At 42.1% G+C, this 22356-nt stretch overlaps 1 protein-coding gene across 2 annotated transcripts in view; it reads right to left on the bottom strand.

Annotated features, from left to right (window-relative positions):
• Nucleotides 1–22356, bottom strand: part of LOC121283400 (potassium voltage-gated channel subfamily KQT member 1) — a 763328-nt gene that overhangs the window by 234370 nt on the left and 506602 nt on the right. For both annotated transcript variants that reach the window (XM_041197951.1, XM_041197952.1), the window contains one exon: nucleotides 8023–8098. In XM_041197951.1, the coding sequence (XP_041053885.1) occupies nucleotides 8023–8098 (76 nt within the window). The remainder of the gene's footprint in view (nucleotides 1–8022; nucleotides 8099–22356) is intronic.

Here is a 22356-nt window from a genome sequence, read left to right as displayed (position 1 = left end):
AATTGTGCTCTTAATTCATTAAAAAAAGGAATGCTAGTCCCTCGCCTATGATAGACCCATTTGCATTACATGGAGGAACCCAAGAAAAACTCATGATAACACACAGTGGAGGCAAAGATTTGATGTAAGGCATCCCCTGTCTCTTCATTTTGCCAGGGAAATGTTGAATTCTTGGTTGCAGTGCAGTGGAAAATCTACATTCATATATATTGACTCACCCTGAGCAATACCATGGAGAACCACTGGTAACATAGAAATGGCTTGACAGTGCTGCAGGTCCTGGTGAATTGGTTACGTTGGTCACCAAAAGTGCGTCTGGCTGTGTTGGTAACACTCACTTAATAGAAACATAGAAAATAGGAGCAGGAGCAGGCTATTCGGCTCTTCCAGCCTGCTCCACCATTCATTATGATCATGGCTGATCATGCAAATCAATAGCCTGCTCCCACTTTCTCCCCAATAGAAATAATAATAATCTCTTTCTGTCAAATGGCTGCAATTCCCACCTTACTATTTGAGAAAATAAATTTGCTTTACATGTTAATGTAGCACTGAAGGACTTCTACATGAGTTGGCAGTGGGGGAAAGTCATGACTATAGATTGGCGCTATCCAAGTGGTTGCAGCAGGAGGCTGGGGAGATGAGAGAAAGGAAATTTGGTCGTACATGATAATGGCAGAGAGGTAGTGGCATCCAGGATAGAAACCTCTAGGTGGATGCTATGGAGAACAGGCATACAGGAGCCTCAAGTTCAAAGATATAGGGTGGAATTTTCACCTTCTGCCCGTAACGGTTATTGTGGTGGGCAGGAGCAGAGAATCTAGCAGGAGCAAAAAAGTCTGAAACTCGCCAGTGTAAAAATAGTTTGCAATTCTCCTGATAGCAGGTTAATGGAGGGTCAGGTATCCTGCTGCCTAATGGTGTGAAGGCCATTTTCATTCATTACCACTTGATGAGTGCTCATTAAATTAGTTTCTCGCCAGAATCATGTGCCACCTTCCAATCTTGCATCACGCCAGCGGGAAATCACGCCAGTGGGAAATCATGCTGGTCTGAATCTCATTTGATAAAGAGTGGTGTGCACCAGTCAGACCTCACTTTGCCAGCAACTTCGAGGTGAGTGCAACATACATAGCCAATGCTCACCCTCCCTGTGGGTGCCCTTGACCTCCCTCCAGGTGCCCTGACTCCTTGTGGAGAAGAGTCACCTAGAGGGAGGTCAAGGTTCCTTTTCCCCCTCTTGTCTCCACATTGAAGGCGCCCACAAGTGTGTTTGGCCATGGAGTCCAGGGCTGAGTGCAAATCTGCAAAATCCTGCTGGACCAAGGTCTCCATGGTGGTCGCCAACTTTCCCGTGGTAACCTCGAGGTATTCGCACGTTGAAGCCACTACACCAGACAGAACGCAAACGGACTCCTTCATTCTTCGCTCTAGTCTGCTCAGCGACTGCCAAATCTCTGCCTGGTGTTCTGCCGCCCATTGTTGCATCTCCAGCATGGAGTTGGCGGCTGCTTCCAGAGACTCATCGTCCGCCTCGGGCTAAGGGGGCGGCTGGTCTGCAGCAGCCCTCTGAGTGCCGGAAACCTGGGCTCTGCCTGCCTCCGACTGCTGTGGGGACATGTCAATGAGGTGTTCTCCAGTAGGTGAGCCCGAGGCTAATCTAGAACCATGCCCCACTAAGGTGTGTGTCGCTGAGCTGGTGGAGGGTGTGGATGAGTGCTGTGAAAGTTCTTCCTCAGCTTGCTCATCTGACATGGTCTGGGACTGGGATTTATGTTGGCCAGCATTGTGGGCCTTGATCTGCTGAAGCCTATAAGAGTGAGAGGAGAGTTTTAGTTCACGAGCAGGCGGATTATGAGATTGCATGTCACTCACTGTGATTGTGAGGACATGATGGACTCATGCACAAGTGATCCATACTAAGTTGCTGGGACAATTTGATCTCCCCTTCTCCACAGGAGCAATCCCTGCCCTCCCCAGCGATCTCAGTGGCATCCTCCTCAAATTCCATCAGGGCAATTATGTCGGCTGTCCCTCCCCAGGTCTGCAATCTTTCCCGCTATTGTGGGCAAGCTTGCCCTGGATGGAGACAAAAGAAAGGCATCTAATGATTAGGGATGGAGCATAGGTTGGGAAAGATGCATGTTCCCTGTGTGTGATGAGCCCTCTTGAGAAGGGGCTGACAATGGAGTGTGAGCAGCATGATAAATGAGATGGTGGTGATATGAAAATTTCCGTGAGACAATCAGTGGTGATTTGTGTCCCCTGCTAATGTCTGTGTGAGATCCCTGACGAGAATTGCCCTTTGAGTATATGATGCCATGATGAGAGTTTAATATTGGAGGGAGCTGAAGGATGACTTATCCTGGTGCAGTGGATAAGATCATTCATCCTCTTTCTGCACCGGGTGGCATTTCGGCTGCGTGGCCAGCCGCGCTGACATCCTTTGCGATGACCTCCCAAGCCAGAGAGGTGAGGCTGGTATGCTTTCTGGAACCATCCCTGGGATAAAGCACATCCCTATTTGCACACACTCCTCTTATCAACGCCTTGAGGGTGTTCAGGTTGAAGCGGGGTGCAGCCTTCTTTTTGTGGCTTGCTGCCTTCTTTCTATGGTCACCAGGCATCTTGACATGTCTCCTGAAAACAGGTGGGCTGGAGAGAATGAGATGTGTGTGCTCGGGTGGTGCCCGGACCTTTGACCTCAACAGGAAATGGTGGGGCGGGCAAATCAGCTCCTGACCTGCCAGGTGGTTCAGATAGATACTGGCCTGTGCATAATTAATGAGCTTCCAAGTGCGGAATCAGGCATGATTTCCCGCCATTTCGAGCAGAGGGAAATGCGCCAAGGAACCCGCCCACCACAGCAATTGGACTCAAAAACGGAAAATTCCTCCCATAGCCAGGAGGTCTCAGAGGTAGGTAAGTAACAATATCATTTAAACTTAAAAGCTGATCTTGGAAGATACAATCAGTAATACATAAAAACATTTAGTTGAACTTAATCACAGATAGGTGTGATGAAAATCACCTGACTGAAATAATTATGCAGAAAGGCGTTACAGAAATTTGGGATCACTGGGCAGGAAGTATATACATATGGAAAACATTTAGTACTGGCAAATCTGTGACCTCAGTCATGGTGAATTGGAAGATTAGCTATTTATAATAATAGGGGTGTTATGCCATGTAACACACAGTGTGCTATCAGGATCACTGATTTTCAAGTCATTTTTTCTTTACTTCTGAATTGTACGTTCTCTATCTTTTCAATCCTGAATTAGTACTGTTTCACTTTAACAAAAACAAAAATAAAAATAGCTGGAAAAACTCAGCAGGTCTGACAGCATCTGTGGAGAGGAATACAGTTAATGTTTCGAGTCTGCATGACTCTTCAACACAACTGAGGAAAAATAGAAGAGAGGTGAAATATAAGCTGGTTTAAGTGGGGGGGGGGGTGGTGTGTGGAACAGGTAGAGTTGGATAGAGGGTCAGTGATAGGTGGAGATATCTTTTGGCAATCTCTTGAGGGGTCATGCAGTCTCGAAACGTTAACTTTATTCCTCTCCACAGATGCTGTCAGACCTGCTGTGTTTTTCCAAGTATTTTTATTTTTGTTTTTGTTTTGGATTTCAAGCATCCGCAGTTTTTTGCTTTTATCTTACTGTTTCACTTTAAGCTGGTCAACAATGTATGACCATTAACATGTAAGCACCAGAGTTGACACTTACAGGAAGCACCCATTAAACATGAGACTTTCAATATAATGAGTCCTACCACTAAATGAGAAGGGTGGAATATGCTATCTTGAAACACAAACACATAGGGAAAAGAGGAGGCCATTTAGTCTCTCAAGCCTGTTCCAACATTCAGTGAGATTATGGCTGGTCTGCAATCAAACTCCATGAAGCAACATTTTCCGCATATCCCTTAATACCTTTCGCAGAAACATAGGATGGTTACATCACAGAAGGAGGCCATTCAGCCTATCATATCCATGCTGGCTCTCTGCAAGAGCAATTCAGATAGTGCCATTCCACAGCTTTTTCTTCGTAGCCCTGTAAATTTTTCCTTTCCAATTCCCTTTTGAAAGCCTTGATTGAATTTGCCTTCACCACACTCTCAGGCAGTACATTCCAGATCCTAATCACTTGCTGCCTGAAAAAGGGTTGCCTTCTGTCTCCATGGCTTATTTTGCCAATTACCCTTCATGCTTTTGAGCACCTCTATCAAACCTCTTATCAACCTCTCTTTTCCAAGGAGAACGGTCCCAGCTTTTCCAATCTGACAGAAGTTCCTCATCCTTTGAACCATTCTTGTGAATCTTTTCTGCAACGTCTCTAATCCCTTCACATCCTTCCTAAAGTGTGGTGCCCAGAATCAGTGTTTTATACGGGTTTGTCGTAATTTCCTTGTTTTTTAGTATTGTTGAAAAAAAAAAGACAAGCTGATGAAGCTTTTTATTTTGCACTGATCAGGACAGACACAAGAAAACCAAATTTTAAAGGGAGCAACAATTTATACTGCATGAGAATGGGTGCTGATTGGTGGGCAAATGGATTGTGATCGATTGCAGTGTTGCAATGGAGAATGCACCAAGGAACAGTTATGCGCCAAGTATTTGTTTAAATTCAAAAAATGCAAATCTGTTTGGTTGAGGTATTGCCATGGGAAATGCACAAAGGAAAAGTTGTTCCACCATACTGTTTTTTATTGAAGAAGACGTAACGCTTGTATGTGTTCTTTCCTGAACATACAGTGGCAACACTTGTGGCATTCTCTAATAACAGGACCTTTTCAGCGAGCCAAAAAAAAGTTCTGGCTTTACACAAATGAATAATGTGAGATAAGAATTTCAATGCCTGCGTGATGCTCGGTATGTAGGCAGTACATTCCAACGACAGGTGGGTTGTAACAAACAGCATCTCCCTTCAGCTGTTCCCAATAGGCACAGTATGGACTATATTCAATAATCCCACACTTGCAAAACTTAGAACATAGGGCAGTGGGGGGGGGCGGGGGGGGGGGGGGGGGGGGGGGGTAGTTTAAGAGTGGGTGCGTGGAAGTGTACCTCCGATTGGTGCCCCCAATTGGGGGTGTGCTGCCATTTTAATTGGGTAGGCCAATTAAGGCCCGCACAGTGTGACGTCCTCATGGAAGCGCTATGCATTCCCTGTACGGGCGGCGGGGGGGGGTGGGGAGATTCCTTGAGCCGACAATGCCAAAAGAGCGCACTCATCTCGCTGAGGGTAAGTGCTGCCTCAGGGAGATCGGTTCCACAATAAAAAGTCTTAAGAACAGAAAAAAAAGTTCCCTGACATGTCCTCTCTGTGACACTGTCACATCAGTTGGGACATGTCCATCACTTTTAAATACACATTTATTACAATTTTAAAAAACTACGTGAAACCTCATCATGTCCATGGATGAGGTTTCATGCTTTTTCCAAGGCCCGCCAGGGCTCCCGGCCTGCCTGCCAATCTTAAGGTTGGATGGGCAGGTCCACTAATTACTTTAATTACTTTGTCAATGGCCTCAAGACATCATTGACAGGTCACTGGGTGCACAGCTTATTCAGCTGAACCCCTGCCAACCTGAAAATTGAAATGAGGCGAAGTGACGTCGGGAGTTCCGCCTGACATCAACCCGCGTCATTTTAGGCGTCGGCGAACGGGCCCCACCCCCCCCGCTAGCCGACTGGGAAATCCTGGCCAAAGTGTCCAAATTGGATGTGATCCCACAATTAGACAGCACTTACTGAACAAAGATAAAAACAAAAAAACTGCGGATGCTGGAAATCCAAAACAAAAACAAAAACAGAATTACCTGGAAAAACTCAGCAGGTCTGGCAGCATCGGCGGAGAAGAAAAGAGTTGACGTTTCGAGTCCTCATGACCCTTCGACAGAACTAGGTAATTCTACTTACTGAACAATCCTGAGTGTACTAAGAATTATACTAATAACCAAATTAATGTTGTGGGCTCACAATGTGGCTCACTCATGCTTGCTAGAGGTTATATATAATCATATGTGGTGCCCAAAACTATTCACAGTACTCCAAGTCTAATTAGAGCTTTGTATAGCACTCAGTGCCACAGTGGTAAGGACAATATGAACTGCCTTTCACCCCTGAGGAGCTGAGTATTCCATGTTGTCATGTGGGAACATTGAGTAGGGGATTAAATGCTTCTGCATTTAGTGGGAGGATAGGGGTGGATGATGATAATGATGGGAGCATGTGAGCGGTGTGAGGTCATGACGAATATCAAGCAACTCCCTTGTGCCGACATGACCATAATTTGCTTTTTTTATTTATTTGTTCACAGAATGTGGGTGTTGCTGCTAGGCCAGTAGTCATTCCCCATCCCTAATTGCCCTTAAGAAGGTGGAGGTGAGCCGCCTTCTTGAACTGCTGCAGTCCATGTGGTGTAGGGATGCCCACAGTGCTGTTAGGAAGGGAGCTCCAGGATTTTGACCCAGTAACAGTGAAGGAACAGAAATATAGTTCGAAGTCAGGATAGTGTGTGACTTGGAGGGGAACTTGCAGTTGGTGGTGTTCCCATGCATCTGCTGCCCTTGTCCTTCCAAATGGTAGTGGTTGTGAGTTTGGAAGTTTCTGTCAAAGGAGCCTTGGTGAATTGCTGCAGTGCATCTCATAGATGGTACACACTGTGCGTCGGTGGTGGAGGGAGTGAATGCTGAAGGTGGTGGATGGGGTTCCAATAACACGGACTGCTTTGCCCCGGATGGTTTTGAGCTCCTTGAGCATGGTTGGAGCTGTACTCATCCCGGCAAGTGGAAAATATTCCATCACACTCCTGACTTGTGCTTTGTAGATGGTGGACAGGCTTTGGGGAGTCGGGAGGTGTGTTACTCACTGCAGAATTCCAAGCCTCTGACCTAGCTGGCTTCTGAGAACAGGGTGCTATTTTTCCTCATTTCAGCTACAGTTAGTTGGGAGAGGTGAGGACAGAAGAAAATGAATCAAGAACATAACAAAGAACACAGATGTATAAAACATAAAATTACAGGGCGTAATGTTAAATAGTGAAGGGCAACAGCGCGTATAGCAATACTTCCTGCTATGCATAGCAATAACCTGGAAAAGCATTAGTTAAAAAGTAGAGAGAAAAATAGCAGAGTCTGCTTTCTTATCTTGTAATCAAATAACTTCACACAAAGGGTGGAAGCAGCTCTAGAGTTGGTGAAAAGTGACTGGAATGTGTTAGTGGAAAGTGATATAGGTGCTGAAGTTGAAGAGTCAAGGTCGTTGGCAGAGAGAGAAATAAATTACATTCAGCCAGGCTAAATTACAGCAGTCCCAGTTCTTTCCAGTCTACCCTTCCTCAATGAGACGGCTGTCCCCATTGTAGAGTCCAGAGAATAGAGGGCGTAGCTTGCAGTCATTACAGAAGAGAATTATCTCTGCCAAAACTTTTTTACATGGTCTCAAAGAAACAATGAGAAATGCTTTTTACCATAACAAAAACAGAATTACCTGGAAAAACTCAGCAGGTCTGGCAGCATCGGTGGAGAAGAAAAGAGTTGACGTTTCGAGTCCTCATAACCCTTCAATAGAACTGAGTGAATATTAGGAGAGGGGTGAAATATAAACTGGTTTAAGGTAATGGGGCGGGGGGGGGGTGTGGTAGTGGGGGGGGGGTTGGGTGGAGGGAGGAGAAGTTGGGGGAGTGTGGTTGTAGGGACAACCACACCCCCCCACACACCCCCACACAAACCACCCCCCACCACCCCCCCCCCACCACCACCCCCCCCCCCCACTTCTCTCCCCCCCCCCACCACTTTAAACCAGCTTATATTTCACCCCTCTCCTAAGATTCACTCAGTTCTGCTAAAGGGTCGTGAGGACTCAAAACGTCAACTCTTTTCTTCTCCGGCGATGCTGCCAGACCTGCTGAGTTTTTCCAGGTAATTCTGTTTTTGTTTTGGATTTCCAGCATCCACAGTTTTTTGTTTTTATAACTATGCTTTTTACCATGCCTTCTGCCATCAAGGACTCACCTGAAATTTCTTTTTTGCTACAAAATACTGCATTCTTCGAATCACCTTGATGGTGACCCTGTGGGACTCCCTCAACCTGTGAACAGAACACGATCGTGTTAGAAGAGAATGAGCGAATGAAGAAAAAGACATCATAATGAACCTTCTTTACTTTCTGAATCTGACTCAATTATGACCAAAGATTTTCTGTTTTTTTAAATCTCTAACTACATTTCTTATTGTTGACACAGGGGTTCTTACGAATTTTCTTTTGCACCTTCTCGCTGTTTAAATAGTTCTGCTGGTTTTTCAATACTTTCTTCCTTATTTTTCTCCCCCCCCAACCTCCCTCTTTACTTGAAGGTGCTGATTCCTTGTTGGAATATAATTTCGTGGCCACTAAGTGCACCACCTTAATCAAGTGTCCATTCTTCACTCGACAATAGGGGTTGTGACCATCTTGAACCTCGCAAGCTAGCTCAAGTCTGCTTTGATTCCATGTCCACACACAAGCACTTCCAGTGGGGGGATAGTGTTGAGTGATAGTGATTCTGGGAGACTGAGGTCTGTGTAGCACTCCTACAGCCACTCTGGTTCAGATCAGCTGACAAGCCCGACTGGGGATCAAATCTGGGCCCTTTCTGATTTGGAATGCTCAGCTACTCAATGAACAGACTCACTGAGCCACCAGGGAGTCCCTTAAGATTGCAATTTCTCCAGGTTGTCCTGGAATCTTCAGAATTATATATTAATATTCCAGACCCACTGCTACCAGCAACACAGAAAATTGTGTTTTTATCATTTTCTTTGAAGATTGAGGATTAAGGCTCTTTGGCTGGGCAAAGCAGCCTTAGGTGGAACATCCTGTGTTGAAACCTTTCGGAGAAAGGCCAATCAGAGTTGTTAACCCTTACAGGTTCTTAATGCAAAGTTAAAGAAATGGAAAATTAGCTAAGGTTGCCCAGTCCACATCAACTATTAAAATGGAGCTGCTGATGTATGAAAAAGAGTCACAAAATCTTTAATCATTGAATATCTGAGCTCTGCATGAACAATTGTGTAAAGGCGAATTTATTTTATTTACATTAGTTAATATTAAAAAGATTATACTGATATTCTTTCTGACAAATATCCATGGAGCACCCATCTTGGAATAAGGAACTATAGTATCCAAGCCATCACATTGTGCAATTGACATAATACAGCAATGAACTATTTTGCTGTATATATACATATATACAGGGGATATATATCATGATAATTTATTGAAGAAGCTGGAAAAATTGATTCCACAGCTGAAATTCTAGTAATTCATTCAATTAAAAAGTCCTCTAGCCAAATTTATGTTCCAGTTACTTTAACTCGTGGCAATCAAAGCCATTGTTTTATGTGGGATGTGAACACATTGTAGGGAGAATTGTGCATGATGACGGGTTTTTGTAAATCTGTGATTTTTTTCTTCTTAGATTCACAGCACTACTTTTTCACTGACAGTTCCAAAACTTTAGTCAGACAGCCTTAAAGCTTCAAAAAAAAGCTGTGTTTTTGAAAAGCAAATGATTGTATCTTCTGTAGAATGGCAACTACAGACTGAAACTGCAAACGTACTGGGGCTTGTTTTGCAGTTCATGAGCAACTGCTGGTACAGGAAACCTGATATTCCCCCTGAGTTCTCACTGCTGCTGAGACAGTTGGATTAATTACAGAAATATCCAAACTCTGGTAATAAATAGTCAAAGCCAAACACTGGGTAACTCGAAACGTTATTACACTGAAAACAACAGTGTTATGTCTGACACAACACTGGGACTAATTTCTTTCCTTTCTTTCTCCCAAGTTCAAACTTTTAGTAACTGCATCTGCCGAGCAAGAAATAGAACGAGGGAGAAAACCTGAATGAGAGCAAGCTATGAAGCAAACATGTGAGAAATGCGTAGGCAGAGGCGGAGAAACAGAACAAGGAAAAAATGGAGAGTGAGAGAAAATTAGTGAGCAGGCAAGCAAATGAAGTAGGCGCAGAAACAAGAGACGATGATAAAATGGGAACTGAGGCATAACAAGAAGCACAGACAGAGAGGGAAAGAGTCAGGGACAGACACACAAATAAATAAAGAAAGTGACTTGGAGACATAGATATGCTGTGACAAGGGAAACATATACAGAAAGAGAGAAAGAGGGATAGCGAGACAGATAAGTTGACAGAAACATGGGAGAAAGGGAGGCACAAAAATAGAACAAAAGAGGTATATAGAACACAGTCTAGAGGCAGCAACAGCAAATTTGGAGAGCAAGACAGTAAGTAAAACTGGGTGAAAGAGCTAGTGAGACAGATGATAAGGCACAGAGAAAGTGAGGAAGATTAAGCCACAAGAAGGGGGAACCAGAGGGAACAAAGCACGCACAGATAGAGAGTAAGGTATAAAGACACAGAGAGCTGGATCAAAGCCAAATTTTGCCTTTGATCAAATTTGTTTTCATTCACTTTGCTGCCGTCCTCTCTTTGAATTTAAACAAGGTTTCACATTTTTTTCAAACATCAGTTTCATTTGCCAGCTTGCTCGTGACTTGTAGGCTTCTCTGAATTTCCCAATTTTCAGCATCATTTAAAGAGACTACAACTTGATCTGTATTATATCAACCCATAAGGCAGTGTATGGCAAGACACTTTGACCACAAAACTGAAAACTAATATTATATTGTCAATAAAGGTTAACATGAACATATAATCAGAGAACATAAAACTGCTCCATTTACAAATCTGAGCCTTCAATTTCTATTGAGAGCAAAACCAAAATCATGAACACATTGCACATCAGCTTTCTTGCTGAACAGCCTTTAATAGGGCAGAGCTGTCCTGATGCACCAACTTCGCCTTAGTTTTCGTGTAACAACAAATGCTTCCTATAAAAGACACACTGCAGGCAATCATACAGCAAAAGCCTACAGTGAGCTCTTAATCCCAGCTACATGAGTCAAGAAAGCCTTGGTAATCCATCATTTAAAGGGGTGCCATCTTCTTGCTAAAACATTCACTGAGAGATGAAGAATCGCATTGTCATTCCTGCTGTGACAATGACAGGCGCGATAATAATTTTGATATGATTTATGATGTAGGATTTGTCCAACGAGAAATGAAAAAAAAAACTGGTCATTTTGATGGCCCATGTATAAAATGAATAGAAAGTGATGGGTGGGGGATGGGGGTGGTGGGGGTGGGTTGGGGGGCGGGGGGTGGGGTGCGTGTGGTGGGATAATTTTGAACTTCACTGCCTGGCTGGTAATATGGCAGCGCAGAATGCATGCCCATTATACAACACGCCCATTGATTTTTAGCCCATTGATTTGGATGAGTTCATTAACAGGCAGGTGATGTGCTCTGTCACAGTATTGTCTGGGTGGTATGGTCCATGTCCAACAGTTCCAAGGTATAAATACCCTTGTCACTGTGCTTAGCAACATAAATGCAATCATCAAGATTTCCTTGCATCTTTATTTCTAGCAAAGTTATAAATGTATTTCTCAGATTGTGTTCACAATTCCACTCAAAATGGTAAACAAGTAATACTACACAATCTCATTTGCCATTCTTGCTGCATGTGGTAACTTGAGGAATACTTCCCACTATGCAGTACTTTAGATAACCAGATCTTCTACTGAATCTTAATGGAAGATTCAAGGTGATGGCAGAGCGTACTTTGCACTGGGACTGATAATTGTTCTCAGGCTTCCCAGCCTGTTCAGTTGATATTTCTGACTGATTTGGCAAACATATTTACTGAGAAGAAAGAATGGATTGATTTGGAGTTATATCCATTTAAGGCTGATGAAGAACTGGCAAGGGGTGCCTATGATGGTTGACTGGGCATGCTACTGTACCAATAAGAATAAAAATTAATTCTGGGAATCTGAAATAAAAACGGAAAACAACCAAAATACAAAGCAGGTTGGTCAGCAGAAAAGGCAGCTGAATACCCCAGCTCTAGATCTGTTCTGATAAAGGGGCTACGAAATGTTCACCTGTTTTACAGATGTTGACTGACTAGCAGATCTCCAGTATTTTCAGTTTGCCTTTCATGCCATTAAAGAGAACAAGGAGGTCTATGGCTAATTAGCTGATTTTAGATAGTAATGGTTTGGATGGGTTGGAGAGTGGAAAGATTGGCCTTGGTGCTCACTGTGCAGACAAGGGAACAAATAGGTTGTATGACAGATTGTAATCCAGTATCACACGTTGGAGGCTGTGAGAACATTGGGTGAGGATATATGGCTAGCCTTGGCTGTAGCGACCCTATAGTTGCTGACGCTGATGTGGTCACTTGGGTGAGGTAGGGGAGGGGAACATTTGCAGAGGGCAGTTGGCATCTATGGGGCAAACTTAAGGTACTATCTTCAGGAGAGGGGGCTAAAAGGAGCAAACTTAGTGAAACTAATATAATGGTTGTAATACAAAGTTAGGGCCAGTCCCACATTTCATCCCTTCTCTCACTATTTTTTGGATCCACCTCAGATTTTTAGAACAAGGTTTCCCTGTGGTACAACACTGACTATGCTTCAAAAAGTGCTCCATTGGCTCTAACGTGCTTTGGATGTAAGTTGACAGCAGTGTTAGGAGAGAAACTTCAGGAACTCGCTTCACAGGGCAGCCTACTGACCAGAGCCCGCAACTGCATCATTACAAATGTTTACATACAAGATTTCCATTCCAAATGTTTCCTTTGGTTACTTCAGTATTGACATAAGAATGTTGGCCTGAAATGAGGACAGTAGAAAACTGGCCAGGAACAGTGCTTGCGCACATGCAGATAGTTAAGTATATTATAAAACAAGTATTTTATAATGTATCTCTGTGTGGGTGCAAATTATAAAATCATGGCTTACAGTTGAGGTGGAAACATATAAAGGATTTGCATATTAATACTGATTTTTAACTTCAATCCACTCCGCAGCTATTCTGGGCTATAACTGGATTAGATCCAGATCCGTCAAATTCTATGGATTTTTGGCTAATCTTGCCACCCTTCCCAATTGCTTTTTACATTCTTGGTATCAGTCTGATGTTGACTATTAAGTTTTTTATATACTCTGTCCAGGTTTTGCTCTTCTTCCTACTAAATAGGCCACTTGTTCTCTCCTCCAGAATAGACATGGTTTTCTAAAATAAAAGCACCCAATTTTATATCAGAGGGGGAAGCTTCAGTTTACACCTGGAATCTTGAAGCTGCAGAGAAACACTTGGATCCAACCTTCACTGAAGCTGCTCATTGTGAACACATGTGGAACCTAAACAGTCCGCAAGACAATGAACATTGCCTCAAAATAAATATGATGGAGTTTACTTCAAAGAGAACACCTCCCCCTCCTATGATCAAAGTAAATCATAAACCTAACCATTTGCTACTTGCAGGAATAAAATATTTCTAAAAAAGCAATTAGGTTTTTGAAAGTTCTCTTTTGAGTGGAGCATGGATCAGAGAAAATGCACTTTTTAAAAAGTCATCTGGAAATATATTTTTCTCCTTATAGTGAGAGATTAGGTGCGCAAATTAAATATAGAATACCCCATTAGATATATATTCACTTAAGGCAGAAGTTAGCTGTGGCTGTGTGGTACACACATTCCTACATATCCAAGTCAGATGGCTATAGGTTCAATTCCCACCCCAGACCATTAGACTGATGTGTCAGTGTTGTACCTGTGGAATGGGGCACAATTGGAGGCACTGTCTTTTTGACATGAAACTGAGGCCTTGTCTGCCTCTCAGGTACACGTAAAAGATCCTATTTCAAAGAAGAGCAGAGGAATTCTCCCCGGTGTCCTGGCCAATATTTATCTCTCAACCAATTTCTTTGAAACTTATTATCTAGTCATTATTACATTGCTGTTTATGGGACCTCACTGCACACAAATTGGCTGCCATGTTTCCTACATTACAATAGTGATGACTACTAAAGTATCCACTGATGTAAAGAGGAATGGGATATCTTGAGGTCATGAAATATGTTATGTAAATGAAAATTCTTTCTTTCAACAAACCAATTGGAGGAAAATATATTCTACCTCAGCCTGGTCTTCAGGGGAAGAGATTCCAAAGAGTACTGAAGTTGGGGGGCATGCTGAGCATTACTGTGTATCTTATAATGGGCGGGCCATCTACAGACTCTGCCATCTCCTCATCAACGAGGGTATGGAAAAAATCATGATCAACAATAACTCTATGTCTCAGTGCTTAACACTTAGAAACCAATAACAATTAATGACACAATTGATTGAACATCCATTCTCCTTATTACACCTGGAAACTATCCTGCCTTCCCTGAAGGAATTATACAAAATTAAATAAAAACTAATGTCAATATTAAGATAAGACCAAGGTAAACCATTAAAAAAGCGTAATTATAAATTTGCAGCAACATAAAAGGCCTTGAGTTTTCCCTCTCTTCCAACACCCCCGACCCTCCACTTCCTCTCCAACGCTCTGAGTAAAATGGGTCCAAGAGTCACTTTAACATACATCCCAAGCCCTAAGCCAGGTCTGTGGTCTGCTGAAACATCTAAGGGTTCCATATCTACCACTTCAAATGTCATGCGCTTAAGGGTTGGGTGGAGTGTGGTGGGGGGGTGGCAGGATGGGGAAAGCAAACAAAGGAATGACATATACTCTAGTCGTTCTTTGAGTGGAGCCCAATTTGACATGATGCTGTAATGCTCGGCTCCCAACTGGCCAGCCAGGCAGACTAAAACACTCAAACCTCTGACCTCTCATTTACTTGACTCTAATGTTGCCATGACGACAGTAAGATCAGTGAAAGAAAACATTAAAGAAAAGTGACGCATCTCACATCCCATAAAGCTGACTGGCAGTGGTTAAAAATACCTCAATCCAGATAATCCAGAGAAACAACATTCCTGCTTTTTAATGTTCCTTCCAGGGAGGCCTTTGTATTCATTATTTTAACAATTTGTGACTTGGTTTTTAAAAATCAACTGCGAAATATAAATTGACAGGAGCGGATATAACAAAATAAACACAGTGATATATTGTTTAGTCAGAGTAAGAACTTAAAGGTTACTTAAACACCAAATTGGAAGAAAAACATTCAGACTTCATTTCCTTCACCTTTTATAAATTAAATAGTCCACGAGGGCTCACAGGAACAATCAATGACTTCCAGAGACACACATTTAAACTTTTAAATGGTCTAGTAGAGGACTTTACTCTCAGGACACTCACCGAAGTGAATTTTCAATGGGACACGCCTGGTTCATAGGTGTAATATAGGTGCAACTAGTCAGAAAAATGAGCAATGATCTATTTTGCCTGACCTCCTGCCAGTTAGTGATCCATTCCATATTCTGTTCAGGCTTTGCATTGGTGTCAGAAACACCCATCAGTGTGCCATGTGCAGACGCGATGGGCCAATGGCTTCCCTCAGTGCTGTAAATTTTCTATGTTTCTGTATGATAACTATATTAAAATTAGGTCCTGGTGATATCATTTAGACCTACACACAATTTCCAGATGGTCACACATAAAATAGATGGTTTTCTGGGGTATGCTGTTAATGGAAGCACACTGAAAGCGACCTTTGGTAAGATTTATAGCAGCATTTTGAGCTATTTCTGAATCCATTTTTAAGATTTCTTTTCTGTTTCTATTAGATGGTTGAGGAAACCATGTGCCAAGGGTTTTGACACTGACACTTTTTCTGTATGTCAGGACGATAGGTTTCCCAATGGAAACCATTATCACATATTTTTGGAGGAAGAGGAGAAATTCCAGGCCAGACAGACTATGTGCCAAGGAAGAGTTCTCTCCCAGCTTAATTACAAGCATAGGTGTTAGTTTTGATTTACCCTCCATCCCTGAGGGCAATTAAGGATGGGCAACAAATGCTGGCCTTGCCAGCGACACCCACATCCCAAGAATGAATAAAGAAAAGAAAACCCATCTGGTGATGACAGTGCAGGAATAGCTATATAAGTCCCAAACCAACAACGACCCAAATAAAGAACTGTGCCATCCGATGGCAAGCCACCTACATCCAATAAGCACCATAAGATTAACTGAGAGGCAATAAAGATCACCTGTGCCCTTATGACATTTTGCTCTGTCCTCTTACCAGGCATGCTGCAATGCCACCTCTTCTGAACCAGGTCCACTTCAATAGACAAACAAAGTTTGATCTGTTGTGCTTTTCCTTCACATGGCTACAGACTGAGCTTACTTTATTGTGCAAGTTACTGGATTGGCCAGGTACCTCTGTTACCCAAGTCACCTTTGGAGAGGTTACCAATAGTTTTATCCTCATTATGTGGTAATTTAAGTGATCGCACCCTTTTACATTCGTCCATCATCAATTGCAAGCAGCCTCCTTCTGTCAATCTCCCAATGCCAGACTAAATATTGAGGAAAGACGTCAGTGCATGACTGGCCGCCCAGAAATAACTTTTCAAGGTAATGTACAATGTTGCAAGCTGCAAAGTCACAGTGAGCTAACAGATAATCAATGCAATGGCAATTCTTGCGCACAACTCCAAGAAGGTTAAACTTGTCTCAGAAATTCAGGAATAATAAGTATTAATTATCTTTGCCCTAGGTAAAAGTCTAGGATCCTGTGATAACAGAAAGCCAAGAAATTATTATCTCTCAATCCCAGATTATTTCACAGAAGTTACAGTTAAGAGATTTATGCTTTCCAAAGCCATATGAAAACAGGACTCGGTTCCAACTTTCTATTGTGTGTGAAGCTGAAAGGTTAATGATAAACAAATGCATTTTGCTCACAGTCACATATTTTTACACATTCCAACTTGTTGGTTGATGATCCAGTAGCTACATTCATGTTGTTTTCAATTGGACAGCTGCCCATTATCTTCAGAAGGAATGAAATGTTTTAGTTTTTCACCTTCGAGTACTTGGAAAGTTTGTAGAGGATGCTGTGGGATTGTCATTCTTTTCAACGATCCTTCTAGCAGGCTGTTTAAAATAATGAACACAATTGCTAGAAGTTCTTAAGTTCCTTTGCAGCATACATTCTAGGTTTTTTTGCCAGCTGAAGCAGGGAATGGGAGATTAACAACAAATGGGAGAAAAATTTGTTTGCGCAGTACTGCTTGAAGCACGCTTTGCAGGTTTGTGTCAGTTTTCCAGGGGCAGACAGCACAGTGGGCAGCACTAATAATGGCCCATAGCCCTGTCTACCAATGGGAATTGATGTAGTCTGCATAAGTGGTGCTATGCAAATGAATGAAATTCATAGAACAAAAACACCAGTTGGCTTAAAAGGTCTATACTGTTAATTGTATATTAGTTGTATTTAATTATATGCATGTAGTGGACCTTAACTGGGGATTCAGCTGTGCTCCTATAAAGAGGTGCAGATTGAAACTGGAGGTTGGATTAGGAATTGCAGCTAGGCGATGTGTAGTGATGTAAATAAAAGCTTGTAAAGGTATGTAAAGGTTGGCTGTACAGCTATCCTTCACTGGATGGCTCTCTGTACTGTAACATATGTTACCTATGTTCAATCAACAACAACAATTTATATTTATATAGCACCTTTAATGTAATGAAACATCCCAAGGTGCTTCAATACATCCAAGTGGCTTCAAATTAGACTGAGGAAATGTGTTAGTTTTGAATTTCCCTCCACCCCAGAGAGGCTAAAGTTTCCATTCATTTCCTGGTGTTTCTCAATCTGATTCCAACATCTAACTGAAGAGGTGAAGGTAAGAGACAAAATTTAGAACAGTCTCAGTTCCAATTTCTCCGTGTATCTCAGTTACGGAGTTTAGGAATGGTGTGGTGTCACATTTTTCTTTTTGAGTATTCAGTCAGCCATTTCATCTCTCAGGAATTTTAGGACATTAATATTTAGATATCGCTAATGGGCCAAATTCAGCTCAACAGCAGAACATAAAGCTTTTAGGAAAACAGATTAGATTTCAGCAGATAAAGAATTAGACCCAAAGAGTCTGTCCAAGATAATGGGCTCAGTTTTAGCATAGAACGGGATCAGTGCATCCAGGGATCTATGTTAATCCAGCATGTTGAGGCTGGAGATAAAGAAACCCTAATTTTAATATTCAAGCTTTGGCTCCTGCCCAAACCCAAAAGAAGTTAGTGGAAATAAAAATCATGAGAGATGTACAATGTGCTGCTGATTCGCTAGCACATTTTTGCACTATCACACACAAAGACAAAATTACCCCCCCAGTAAGTCTGTCAAATTCTCATAAGAAAATCAAATACAGAGATAGAAAGAAATGCTTCCCTTTTGTGAAAGGGTATTCTAACCAAAAATATGTATTTAGCCGAATATGAGCTAAACTGTAGTGTGTTCTGTTATTTTCAGTGCTATGAGCGGCATATTGAAATAGATTAAAAATTAGAATTTGCTATTTTGTTCGCTTACATGTTATTTGTATAATAAGTCAGCCTGGTGGTCGATAGTCTGATGGTTTATAGTTAGCCTCGTCTTACAAGAGTGCTTTCTGAAAGTTAGAAGCAGCATACATGAAGCAAGAGTGAGATTACAGCATGCAGTTCATACAACCAGGAATTTTCATTACTTGACCCCAGGGTCACACTATTATACGACTAGACTTTGGACAATAAAGGTAAACTCTCAATTGTTAGGATACAAGGTTTGCTTACAGGGGAAGTTAGTGATGCTGAACCTGAAAGTACAGGCCTGAAAGTTGTAACAGAGTGGGTGTGGGAGAAATCTGTACATTGTCTTTATACTTGTTGGTTGAGAACGGGAAGTTATCACATGGGGAATCATATGAAGAGAGTTGGGGCGAAAGGACTGGGGAACGCATCTTAAACAGTTCCAAGACACAGTGATGCATTAGCTTACCAAACTTGAATGGTTTTCATTTCATTCCAAAGATGCTACTCAGTAAAACACCAAACTTGTCTCCCAACCAACATGATATCAATTATTTCCATATCCTGCTTGAAGAGGTCCTGTTCTGTGTTAGAAATTCTATCCAATCAAGGACTCCAAGGAAATGAAAATGATTCAGCATTGCTTTGGCCGGGAAGCATTTTTTTCTTTCCCTTTATTAGTAAAACAGAATGCCTGAGCAGGCGAGAGCTGCAATTGCTGCAAGCGAGAACTGGGCCTGCTTTTGGCACGGGGCGGAGACCACCTCAATCAAGAGGTAAAAGAAAGACTTGTATTTATATAGCACTTTTCATGACCACTGAATATAGCCAATGAAGTGCTTTTTCAAGTAGAGTCACTGCTGTAATGTAGGAAACAGTGAATGGTGTGGGGGCTGGTTAGCTTAGATGACTAGAGCATGATGCAGAATGATGCCAACAGCATGAGTTTGATCCCTGTACTGGCTCTGGTAGTTCTTGGAGGCCTACCTTCTTGCCTTGCCCTACGCTTGCTGTGGAGCTAGGCCCCTCAAATTATATAGCCAATTATTTTTCTCTCTCTCTTTCTAAAGGAGAGCGGTGCCTAAAATCCTTTATGGACTAATTACCATTACCAATGTAGCAATTTTCACACAATGAACTCCCACAAATAGCAATGTGCTAATATCCAGATAATCTATTTTTGTGATGTTGAGTGAGGACACTATTTATCTGGATACTGGGAATAACTCCCCAGCTCGTCTTCAAAGTAGTGCCATGGGATCCTTTATATCTAGCAGGCAGCTGGGGCTTCAGTTTAAAGCCTCACCTGAAAGACAGCACCCACAACAATGTCGCATTCCCTCAGCAATGCACTGGAATGTCAGTCTTGATTTTTGTGGTTAAGCCCTGGACCTGGAACCTTATGCCTCTTGGGCAAGAGTGCTGCCAACTGAGCCATGGCTGGAAGGCTGGTACGTAGGTAACCTAGAATTCTGACCAAGGCCAATGTAATCTTCCAAACAAGTTTTGATCACTTATTGGGGTCAGGAGTTTTCCACATATTTCCCTCTCCCTAACTGACCTCTTTCATCTGGTATATCACCTCTCCCAGGAGACTACATGGTTTTGGATTGGGTGGGGGGGAGGGGCATTGTTCCAAGTCTATAGGACAGCTTGGAAGGACCAGTAGGTTTTTCTTGTCTATTATATTTTGTATATTGGTATGTTTGCAATATCTAAAGTGCTTCTCAGGTAAATGAGGACATTGTTGTGTTGGGCCTATTTCTTAAGTGAGCTCATGCTTCCTATGAATTGAAAAAAAGTGGATGGGATAAATGTATCCTGGGAATAATGGACCTGTTTACTGTCTCTCGATTTATAAGTTTGATTCCCATTATTTACACACATCACATCAAAACATGAGTATTATTGGTCACGTCAACGATTTTCTTGATAGAACAGGCAAGAACAGGACATCAAGGTGCAGTCTCACAATCTGCTGGCATATCTGCCTGGCTTTAATGAGGAGAACAGTTGTAGAATTGGCTTCTCAGAATCTGAAACAAACAGTTGCTACTACTCACAGTTGTTTCTGTGGATTTGAAATTAGAAAAGTGAGATGTTCTTGTCAATGGATGTGAGATGGATGTTGTTGGAATTTATTGTTATTCTTTGTAATAAGTATGGTGAATGGGGCAGTTTCCTATTGGGCAGTGTCATATTCGGATGATCAGGCCAGTGTTTTACTTTGATTCATGACTTTAACGTGAAGGAATGATTCCTCCATTTCTGACCTTGATTTAATTACTGGGCTCCTAAGTCAAGTGGAGGTTCAGGTGAACAAAATCCAGTATTATTACTGAAGCCAATTCATCCAGCATCACAACCATGATCATCTGAAATCACCTCCACTGGTCTGGACACTGCATCCTGTTAGGGACAATGTATAACTTTAAGTTTAATTTATATTTATATTTGTGTGTTAAGAAATATAGAACATGGTTTCAGTTTCATTTAGTTTTTTTGTGAGCTTGGTGCCGGGAAGTCTGGAGAGCTCCTGGTAAAAAGGTCGGGCTTTCTGGATTCGTTCGATTTGCATTTTTAATGAGGTTTTCCAACCCTTGAAGTGAAGAGATGGGTTACATAGGGGTCAGTAGCTTAGTGATTTCAAGAAAAAACACAAAGTAGAAAAAACTGTGCTGTTCCCAAGTGACAGGATTTAGTGACACAGAGACACAGGGGAAGACAGAAAATAAGTTTAGAGTGACAGGAGTTTTAAGCTCTCTGATATGAAGTACTGCAAGGCTGCTGGGGACTGTGTTTAGGGAACTCATGTTTGTTCTGAAGTTGAGTTTAGAGTGCAGTTTTTGGTGTCTCAGGGAGAGATATCAGCTAGTATAAAAGCATCTAGTGAATGCTCACTAATCAGCCGGAAGTAAACCATTTACAACTGGGCCAGCCCAAGCAAGGGTTGGGTTTAAGATAGTGGTAAATCTTCACTGGGGTTTTGTGTCTGTAAGGGTATTGCTGGCAAAAAGGTATGGTGTGAGTTTGAATCATTTTCTTGCATTTGTATTGAGATCTTGCTAATCTGTTTGGCATAATATAGTTTTTTTTTGCCTTGTTTAATAAATATTTTATTCCTTATGATAAAAGTTCATCAGTAAACTTCTGTGAACTTGTTCAGTAATTTTCCTCCAGGATTTCTAAACAAAAATGTTAGAAATTATCAAGCCAGGCTTCATTATGGGATCTGACTTGTTCAATATTAACATCAGCTGGGATTTTAACAATCCGTGTGAATAATCAGTTTCTGAAGTAGATCCTCTTTTCACAACTTAAGAATGGCAACTGATCTCAAGGAGGACAGAGAAAATTCTTTAAGGACACTCTGAAGGCCTCATTGGAAAGGGAACATTGGTGTGTGGGAGGAACCTACTCCTAATCGTGTCATGTGGTGCTGCCTTATCCAACACAGTCAGAACCTGAGTCCATAAACTCTGCTCTGGAGAAATGATAAAATTGGAAGGAGAGAGAACAGAACCTTGGCTCAAGAAACCCCCTTCTTCAAGGCAACTCTTGTCCTCCCTGCCCAAAGACCTGTGGCTCCAGGATTAGCTTGCTGAGATACCTGAGGACACACAAAACATGAAGCCTGACAGATATCATCTTCGTTTTGTGGGACTGACAATGACGACAATGAATTATTCATCCAAGCCAAAGTCATGAATCAAAATAAAGCACTGGGCTGATCATCAGAATATTACATATACTGCCCCATTCAACATATCGCCACAAAGAATAAGAATATCGTAGGTGTCAGCTTAGAAGTCAACCTTTGAAGTCTGGAAACATCCCTCCAAAAATGGGGTCAACTTGAACACTGAGTATGAAAGTAAACCACCAGCAAGGGTGTGGGTGGTCGCCATTTTGAAAAGTCATCAATATCCAGCACGAAGGGCTGAATTTTTGTTCTGGGGAC

The sequence above is a fragment of the Carcharodon carcharias genome, chromosome 10 (assembly GCF_017639515.1).
Source record: "Carcharodon carcharias isolate sCarCar2 chromosome 10, sCarCar2.pri, whole genome shotgun sequence".
NCBI classification, from domain to species: Eukaryota; Metazoa; Chordata; class Chondrichthyes; order Lamniformes; family Lamnidae; genus Carcharodon; species Carcharodon carcharias.
This window is presented reverse-complemented; position numbering and strand designations above follow the sequence as displayed.